We start from the raw sequence: 10,312 nt of genomic DNA on the forward strand, positions 1-10,312 counted from the left end.
CTCAGTGGGTTAATCCAACAAATCATGAAGAATTAGGTTTAAATTTTTGTTCATGACAGTGCAGATTTCTGACATTTTGTGTAATTTAATTTCTAACAAAAAACAGTGGGAAACTTAAGTTAGACTTGTGTTTGTAGATGAACCGCCCCATGTTGTGTAGCTTTCTGGATTTTATACTTATTGGGCTACATATGTATTTATTATACAGGCTATACAGTACATAGGATCAAAACTCACATGTTTTATGTAACTAAAGTGTTTAATTATGTGGGCTACTGACAATAATTAAATTATAGACTATATTTATATGAAAAACGTGTATACTTACACGTTTGAATCAATTTAATCATATGAAACCACCTGCATATGTGTTTGAAAAAAAAAGGCTTTGATTTTGCCACCCCATTTGATTTCTTTGCCACCCTCATGCCACCCTAAGAAAATTTCTCTAGATCCGCCCCTGCTTACAAACCCAACAGTGAGATCTTAAGAGATCCTTAAGAGATCCAGCCTATGGCTCTTCCATGGGGTGTCACAGGGTCCCCAGGAATAAAAATTGTAAATGTAAAATAATAAAATAAATATTCTTCTGTAGCAATAACAAAGTATAACATAAACTATTCTGTAGCAATTACACAAGAATATCCAGTAATGTCCCTGCCTACAATTAAACACATTCACTTACACTTACTTAACTTAGTCACTGCTTGGTGACATTTGTCTATCCTGGCCTGAAAGGAGACGCTACCGGTACACTGCAGTGAGAAGTGCCAGCGACCGCCAGCCAGACTCTGTCTCTCTCATCATGGTCGCCTAAATGCAGCGCACAGTAATGGCAGGTTTTGTAATAAGGCAGATCTTGCTAACATAATATGCACTGTTAGTTGATTATTTACCTGCCGCATTAACAGGAGAGGACTACAAACGTTACCGCTGCTGCTGGGTTGAGATTCACGAGTCCGGAGCGGAATTAAAAACACGACATTCATTTGAGGTTATCATGTGTTTTGTGAGCAAATGCTTTTGCATATTCGTAGTGTTTCCTCCCTTAAATGAAATATCTACTTTGCAAGTATTGCAAGTTGCCCTGTTGTCATCCATTCTCGTGAAGTATAACCAAACTTTTGAGCGTTTGAGCCGCCGTGTTTCCTGCCAAGTAAATGACACCCACAAATATTCCCTAAAATGTAGTTTTGTTTCTTTGTTGTTGTTTTTTAATTTTATTTCAAACACTGTATAACAAAACTGCAAACGTGAATGCAAATGTTTTTCTTCTCAATTTTAACTAATTGAATCCTTTCATTGAACCACCAAATAAACACATTGGTGCTCTCTGTCTGACACGTGGCAGCACTTGTGCTCTCATTTGGTTCATATTTAACAAAATAAAAACGCAGACATAAGTGTACAGATTAGTTTGTGACTCTCTCACTGAGCTAACACAGCCGATCCCTCCACATGTTTGTGCTCTCTGCTCATGTTGCTTTCATATTAAATAATTTTTTGCTTTTTAAAGAACTTATTTTGACCTTTCACTCAACAACAAACAAATCCTCTCTAATAAAAAAAAGTATCAATGAGGGCCAAACTGCATTATATTTTTTCACGTCAATATACGCGGCCGCAAGTAGAGGTGATGTGATCCGCAACTGGCCCCCGGGCCGCAAGTTTAAGACCTCTGGTTTAATGCATTAAGCACTATTTTCCAACATTTCAGTTTTATATGTAATGACGTGTTTTATAGTGTTTTATTGCTACTTTCACTTAAAATTATAAAAAAGGTTAATCATTTGCAACTAATAGTAAATATTTTGTAATATTTACTATTATACTATCACTATTACTATGATATTGTAAATAGTAATTAATCTATAAAAAGTTTAATGTTTTACAATTCTGTTGCCAGGAAGGAGCACAGTAAGGTGAAGACATCTGGGAGGAGGTGTTACAACCTATGAATGTTCCAGCACATAACTTATGGTGAAATGAAAATTAACCTTAGGTTATGGGCTGTGTAATAAAATGCTACCATAAAGAATTATGTTCTCAAGAGAGGCTGAATGTTAGTTGGAGTATTCAGGATTCTAGTCCTTGTCAGCTGTCAGCTGAAAGATGTTATAATACAGTGGCTTGCAAAAGTATTCGGCCCCCTTGAACTTTCCCACATTTTGTCACATTAAAGCCACAAACATGAATCAATTTTATTGGAATTCCACGTGAAAGACCAACACAAAGTGGTGTACACGTGAGAAGTGGAACGAAAATCATACATGATTCCAAACATTTTTTTTACAAATAAATAACTGCAAAGTGGGGTGTGTGTAATTATTCAGCCCCCTGAGTCAATACTTTGTAGAACCACCTTTTGCTGCAATTCCAGCTGCCAGTCTTTTAGGGTATGTCTCTACCAGCTTTGCACATCTACAGACTGAAATCCTTGCCCATTCTTCTTTGCAAAACAGCTCCAGCTCAGTCAGATTAGATGGACAGCGTTTGTGAACAGCAGTTTTCAGATCTTGCCACAGATTCTCGATTGGATTTAGATCTGGACTTTGACTGGGCCATTCTAACACATGGATATGTTTTGTTTTAAACCATTCCATTGTTGCCCTGGCTTTATGTTTAGGGTCGTTGTCCTGCTGGAAGGTGAACCTCCGCCCCAGTCTCAAGTCTTTTGCAGACTCCAAGAGGTTTTCTTCCAAGATTGCCCTGTATTTGGCTCCATCCATCCTCCCATCAACTCTGACCAGCTTCCCTGTCCCTGCTGAAGAGAAGCACCCCCAGAGCATGATGCTGCCACCACCATATTTGACAGTGGGGATGGTGTGTTCAGAGTGATGTGCAGTGTTAGTTTTCCGCCACACATAGCGTTTTGCATTTTGGCCAAAAAGTTCCATTTTGGTCTCATCTGACCAGAGCACCTTCTTCCACATGTTTGCTGTGTCCCCCACATGGCTTGTGGCAAACTGCAAACGGGACTTCTTATGGTTTTCTGTTAACAATGGCTTTCTTCTTGCCACTCTTCCATAAAGGCCAACTTTGTGCAGGGCACCACTAATACTTGTGCTTTTGTCTTTTTGTAGCCTAAGCCAGCTTTAAATTTCTCAATAACTTTATCCCTGACCTGTCTGGTGTGTTCTTTGGACTTCATGCTGTTGTTGCTCCCAATATTCTATTAGACAACCTCTGAGGCTGTCACAGAGCCGCTGTATTTGTACTGACATTAGATTACACACAGGTGCACTCTATTTAGTCATTAGCACTCATCAGGCAATGTCTATGGGCAACTGACTGCACTCAGACCAAAGGGGCTGAATACTTTTTCAAGCCACTGTATACACATCTATCCATCCATTCTGGTCTGTTTGTCCTTATCAGGGTTGCTGGAGCCTATCCCAGCTGTCATAGGGCAGGAGACACCATGAACAGGTTACCAGCCTATAGCAGGGCTAACACCAGACTAAGGTGGAAGTCTCTTACCGAACTCTTCAATGAGGCCGAGGAGGCTGAAGATGATCATGAGCTTCAAACTCCAGCAGCCCTGCCACTGTCCTGCCATGGCCCTGCAAAATATGATTAACATGACACTGTGACACAGTCCAGCTGGAAACATGTGAACATGGATCACCCCAAACATTTTCACAGCTTCTACACAGGTTCAGACATTCTCCTGTCATGTTTTCATAGATCCCAGCTTCTGCAGGTGAAGTGGTCTTGTTTTGTGCAAACAGTCATGGTTCTGCATCTTTGACCTGGTTGTTTTGAGTTATAATTTGACTTCATGACGTGATTTTGTTTGTTATAGATTTCTTAGTTCCCTTTTGTGATCCCTGTCTGCTCTCCCAGTGTCTCCTCGTGTCTGTCTCTGCCCTGTCTCAGTAGGTAGTCATGTCTTCCCAGCACATGCGCAATTGCGCACTGCTGACACGCTCTCCGCACAAAAAACATCTAATCTCAATTGAAATTAAAATTAATACTTTAACAATTCTGTTTTGCAGTGTTAGTCAGTGAGTGACTGGCTGCTCCTGTATGGGATTAGAACGATGCCACCTTATCCCATAGTCCAGCCAATGATGCGATTCACATTCGTATATATGCAGCCAATCACCGTCATTGACAGGCTATGACAGCGTCCTTATGTGCCGACACCGGTGTTTTAGCTAGCAAAGCGGCGTGGCTGATGTGGAGTGAAGCCACATTAATGACAACGTGTACAACCATTGGAGATGTGAGCAGGACAGACGGAACAATTGACGGGTAAAGTGTGGACTTTATACCAGTTTTTAAATTGTGTTGATAGGCCACGTAAAACCAGAGTTATGATAAAAATATCTGCAATGTTTGTTTTTCTTCCTGAATACTGTCGTTGTTTATATTTACTGCGGGAAGAAACTGTAAAAACAGCGTTTTATAAGAAAAACGCTGGAAAGCCTGCAAGCAAAAACAAAACCAAAACACCCCCCAGCCTTTCCTATTGGTCGAAAAATATACCATGTGGACCAATCAAAAAATTATATGGCAACATGGCATTTAGTTGTTTAGGGAGGGGGAAGTTTTAGGAGTGACGGCGGTGTTTTGAGATGTGAGAGATTTGCAACGTTTAGCGCAAATCTTGTGTAGTTAGTGTGTAGTTAGTGTGTAGTGTAGTCAATAGTTTTGTTGTGTGTGTCAGAACAATGAGGCGACTGCTGAATGTTACAGGTGTTACAGCAGTGATACATCTCCTGTTGTCAGGCCTGCAGGTATCAGGCTGTTGTTCTCCTTTATCTCATAGTGGACAGAAATTATTTTTGGAGTGGCACAAATAATTTGTGTGGCATCAAATTTGATGCAGAACAGCTGATTTTTCTGTAAATAGTTTGAAATGTTTATTTAAAAAAACGCCTTGGCTGCATTTTTAGGTAAACAGCTGCAAAAAACTTTGTTGTTTGCAAAACTCAGTAACTTTTTTAAAGAAGTAACTATATAATTAATTGCCCAACATTGGTCATTATTTACTGTATGTTGCAGAGTCAGAGCTTTGTTAAAAATAGGGTCGAAATAGGCGAAATTGGAGTTCAAGTTATTTTTCCTTCCAATAGTGTTAACATACTACACAGGTCATGAATAAGATTTTTTTATTTTCATTGTAAGTGGGCTAAAGCAGTTAATTAAAGTCGTCTAACATAAATGTAAATGCTGTAATTTGATTTTTTTAATAAACCATGTAACTTGGATGGATTAGATGCTGGCGTGACCACAGTGCACACGTCTGCTGTTGCTCACAGTGGTCCAAGGGATCACTCAGGGAGTTTGTGTGTTCGCTCAGACACATGAAAAATTAGAGGGAACATTGGTTCCCAGTCAGTAATGTTTCGATGGTTGTTTCCTTTTTTGTGTGTGTCGAGTTCAGTCTCAGTCTCTGTCTTACTGGTTGTTATGTTTCCAGTCTTGTTTTTGCAGGTCTTCTTCTTGTGTTTGCTGTTTAGTTTTGTTTCCTTTGTCTGGTCTACCTTGATTGTTTGCATCTGCTTTTTGGCTCCATTCCATGTTCTGGCTTTACAAGCCTTGGCAATTATTGAAACACAAACATCATCTCCCTTAAAATACCATACATGCATGCACAGCTTTTGCTGCTTATTGAATAAAAACCACATTATCTCTCCACTGGCAGCAGCTGGGAACACAGGATGGCTGGGTAACAGTGAGGAGGAAGCATAGTCTTAAACAAAAGCCCACCAACCACCAAGCTGTTCATGTGTCTTACTGTTTTTCCCACCCACCCCTTCATTGAGAAACATTCTCTGGTAATTATTGTATTTTTTTTTTTTTTTTTGCAGACATTGTTTATCTATCAAAATAAATACCAACAAATAAACATCCAAGAATATAATAAAGTATACATTACTGGACCTGTTATCATGTGATGAAATGAACAGTTTATTTCACCCAATTTCTTGTATTGCTCCAGTTAAAACTGTTGACATACACAGTCTACCTAAAGCATCCTGGAGAAACAGTGAAACGGTAAAGCTGGCACAAAAAATCTGCCAGAGAGCTGAGAGAAAATTGAGAAAAATCAACTGGAAATTAATCTTGAAATCTATAAAAATGTATCTTAACTGTTATAATGAAATAAAACAAGCCAGACAATCATACATCTCCCAACTGATTAACAATAATCAGTCTAATTCTGCTATTTTATTTTTATCCATTGATAAACTGCTTAATCCCTGCTACACCACCAACTCGGTTTTTTTCAACTAAAAAGTGTGACGACATTGCTGCTGCCTTCCAGAAGAAAGTTTCTAATAATAGAGGTAAAATCTCTACAGGTAGATAATTTAGCACTTGTGAGGTAGTCTGACTTGAGCAATGAGAGACCTCCATCCCGGAAGCGCTGCCGGTCTGAGCTGCCTCACCTGCGACCGATTCTTCACCAGCTGCTGCCAATCATCCGCCATCTTAGGCAGGACTATTTAATGGTGTGGCTGAGCGCCAGACAGCACTGGAGTATTGCACTAAGCCTGGTAGTGTTACAAGCCGTTCGTGTAGCTAAGTGTTGTCAGCTCTATTTGATTATTTACTGTTGTTGTTCTGTGTGCGACTGGGACGGAGGACTCACAAGCACAAGGAGACACTTGGAGGAGAAACAGGCACCCACTACCATGCACAGTCTGAGCACAGGAAGGAGGACCACTATTGCACATTCAATGCAGCTGGATATATATATATATATATATGTCAATTATTGTATATATGTCACATCACATTTATCTTATCTTTTACTACACAAATATGTATTATTACAGGAAAATGCAACATCCGTGTAATACAAAACATACCCCCTCCCAGGAATGTGTGTGGGGGATGGTCTTCCAGCCAGTCAAGCAAGAGGACAGGAAATAAGTTGTGTGTGTAGAAAGAAGGGGCTGATCGTCTGTCTTCTTTTGCAGGAAAAGATTGGAGGAAAGGACAAGGTCGGATAAAACTTTATATTAACATTAATTACAATGCATGTTCATAATAGGAGTTATACACTCCTCGTTAGAAGGATATAAGCACTAACCCCACAGTGGGGAGGGTTAAAAATAAGAATAAGTTCAAGTTCAAATTTTATTCGCCACATGGAGATTGCCCTGCAGTGGAAGCCGAGTTTAGTGTTGAAAGTAAAACTGCTACACCCTTACATAGGAAGAGGCCTTGGCCATGTGTGGGTGTGTAACATGATGTTTCTGCTGACAGAAAACTGACCAGAAATAGAAACTTTAAAGTGTTGGTTAAAGCTGACATCAGTGTGGAAATAAAACCTGTGTAGGAACAACTGCAGAGTAGGCAGAAGTTTTCTCAACAGGACAAGATCCCTGATTAGAGGTCAAAGGTCGTTGGCATGAGGAAGAACCACAAGGAGAACAAATCAGGGAGGCTAAGTCTAAACCACACCATCTCCCCGTCAACAGGTGATATTTGTCCCCAATCACAAATATCACCAGTTAATATTTACTGAGTTATGAACTGTGCTTCACTTCTCTGTGTATCAACTGACAAAAAATCTGGCACAGTTACAATGTAATGTTCTGGTTGGCTGCAGCCTTTGTCAAGTTAACTAAAGTTTTGTTTCCTGCACATTTAAGCTGTGTAACAATGCATGTATCATATAAATGATAAAAACATTTATCACACAGCTGGAAATTCAAATAATAAAGTTAAATTTTTATTCTTTATCTTGACTCACCTGTAAAATGTAATCCTGGTCTTCAGATGATAAAGTTCAACTGGAGTGTGAGTTCATGTGTGAGATGGTAGCACCCTTCCACATCATCAAAAGTTTTCTGTGAGTAATTTCCTCTCAGTTCTCTTTTTTATCATGCAGAGCAGACCTGCCCCTTTTGGCTGGGACTGTGAGAGACCGGACATGGGTTTTGTAGGCAGACACACAAACTTCAATCTATACTGGAACCTAAACAAGAAAAAGATAAATATTTATATAGATAAGTATTTAACTCAAAGCATATAAAATAATTTTAACACCAATGCAATGACAATGTTAAAGGTATTTCTGCTATAAAATATGTTTATCATCTGTCTCCTGTGATGTTTTATAATATTCACAAACACTTCAATTACATATGGATTATTATAACTTATAATGTTCAATTTAATTCAATTTTATTTATAAAGCGCAAAATCACAACAACAGTCGCCTCAAGGAGCTTTATATAGTAAGTTAGACCCTACAATAGGGCTGCTCGATTATGGCAAAAATGATAATCACGATTATTTTCACTGAAATTGAGATCTCGATTATTTGACGATATTTATTTAACAATAACAATGTATTGAATAATGGCTTTAAAGATTGTCAAAAAATAATATAAAATAGTGTGCGAATACTGATTACAGTAAAAAAAAATAAAAAAATAAATGAAAAATGTAAACATCTATGTTTAGTGAACTTCAAAATACTGCACAATATTTGATCCACGTCTGACTCCGTGAACCCATAATGTTTCCACCAATGTTCCCTCAAATATTTCATGTATCTGAGTGAACACACAAACTCCCTGAGCGGTGTCTTGGACCACTGTGAGCGACATCAGACGTGTGCACTGTGGTCACGCCAGCATCGAATCCATCCAAGTTACATGGTTTATTAAAAACAAATCAAATTACAGCATTTACATTTATGTTAGACTATTTTTAATTGACTGCTTTAGCCCACTTACAATGAAAATTTAAAAAAATCTTGTTCATGACCTGTGTAGTATGTTAACACTATTGGAAGTAAAAATAACTTGAACTCCAATTTTGAAAACACAACTTTCTTTCTTTTTTTTTAAAAAAAGCTCTGACTTGTATTATGAGTCTGTGGTCTGGGAGAGAGTCCTATAACTCTGTCTGCAAAACACAGTATATATTGACCAATGTTGGGCAATTAATTATATAGTTACTTCTTCAAAAAAGTAACTCATTTTGGGAAACAACAAAGTTTTTTGCAGCTATTTTTTTAATGCAGCCAAAGCGTTTTTAAATAAACATTTCAAAATATTTACACAACAATCAGGTGTTCTGTATCAAATCTGATGCCACACAAATTATTTGTGCCACTCCAAAAAATAATTTCTGTCCACTATGAGATAAAGGAGAACAACAGCCTGATACCTGCAGGCCTGACAACAGGAGATGTATCACTCCTGTAACACCTGTAACATTCAGCAGTCGCCTCATTGTTCTGACACACAACAAAACTATTGACTACACTACACACTAACTACACACTAACTACACAAGATTTGCGCTAAATGTTGCAAATCTCTCACATCTCAGAACACCGCCGTCACTCCTAAAACTTCCCCCCGTTTCTTAAAAACTAGATGCCACATTGCCATATCATTTTTTGATTGGTTGACACGGTACTTTTTTTGACCAATAGGAAAGGGTGGGGGTTTTTTGGTTTTGTTTTTGCTCACAGGCGGAGAGTGCTTTCGAGCGTTTTCCTTATAAAACGCCGTTTTTACCGTTTCTTCCCGCAGTAAATATAAACAACGACAGTATTCAGGAAGAAAACCAAACATTGCACATATTTGTATCATAACTCTGGTTTTACGTGGCCTATCAACACAATTTAAAAACTGGTATAAAGTCCACACTTTTTCCGTCAATTGTTCCGTCTGTCCTGCTCACATCTCCAATGGTTGTACATGTTGTCATTAACGTGGCTTCACTCCACATCAGCCACGCTGCTTTGCTAGCTAAAACGCCAGTGTCGGCACATAAGGACGCTGTCATAGCCTGTCAACGACGTTGATTAGCTGCGTATATACGAATGTGAATCGCATTATTGGCTGGACTATAGGATAAGGTGGCATCATTCTAATCCCATACAGGAGCAGCCAGTCACTCACTGACTAACACTGCAAAACAGAATTGTTAAAGTTTTAATTTTAATTTCAATTAAGGTTAGATTTTTTTTTGTGCGCAACACAGATTTTCTGTGCGGAGAGACCGTGCCAGCAGTGCGCAATTGCGCACGTGCGCAGCTTAGAGGGAACATTGGTTTCCACACCACTGAAGTCGGTTTACCTCTCTTTTCAACCAACGGCATTCTTTCTTCAGCAGCCATTATCCTCTCCTCTCCAAATAACCCAAGAGGGTCATGGACCCTCTATTGTTCCTCTAATCACGTGCTTTCACATCAGACATGAAGTGAAGTTTATATATAGTGCATGCAAACAGAAAGTGAAAGCTAGTGGATACCATGAGAAAGGAAGTGGTTTCCAGGAAAGCGGGGTCAGGACTTTCTGTTAAACTCTAAAAATGAAACTTAGTTGAT

The 10,312-nt window shown here is 38.9% G+C and overlaps 1 protein-coding gene across 3 annotated transcripts in view; it reads right to left on the reverse strand.

Moving 5' to 3' along the window:
• LOC120437414 overlaps positions 1-7,794 on the reverse strand; it is a 30,115-nt gene extending 22,321 nt beyond the window's left edge. Inside the window, exons 1-3 of one of the 3 annotated variants that reach the window (XM_039607995.1) lie at positions 7,715-7,787; positions 6,825-6,926; positions 3,481-3,563 (exon numbers count right to left, since the gene is read on the reverse strand). In XM_039607995.1, coding sequence (XP_039463929.1) covers positions 3,481-3,559 — 79 coding nt within the window. In that variant the 5' untranslated portion in view covers positions 3,560-3,563; positions 6,825-6,926; positions 7,715-7,787. Of the gene's footprint in view, positions 1-3,480; positions 3,564-6,824; positions 6,927-7,714 lie in introns of all 3 variants that reach the window. The other 2 variants (XM_039607997.1, XM_039607996.1) reach the window with 2 other exon arrangements.
• Positions 7,795-10,312: the final 2,518 nt, after the last annotated feature.

This window comes from Oreochromis aureus, linkage group 3 (genome assembly GCF_013358895.1).
Source record: "Oreochromis aureus strain Israel breed Guangdong linkage group 3, ZZ_aureus, whole genome shotgun sequence".
Taxonomy (NCBI): Eukaryota; Metazoa; Chordata; class Actinopteri; order Cichliformes; family Cichlidae; genus Oreochromis; species Oreochromis aureus.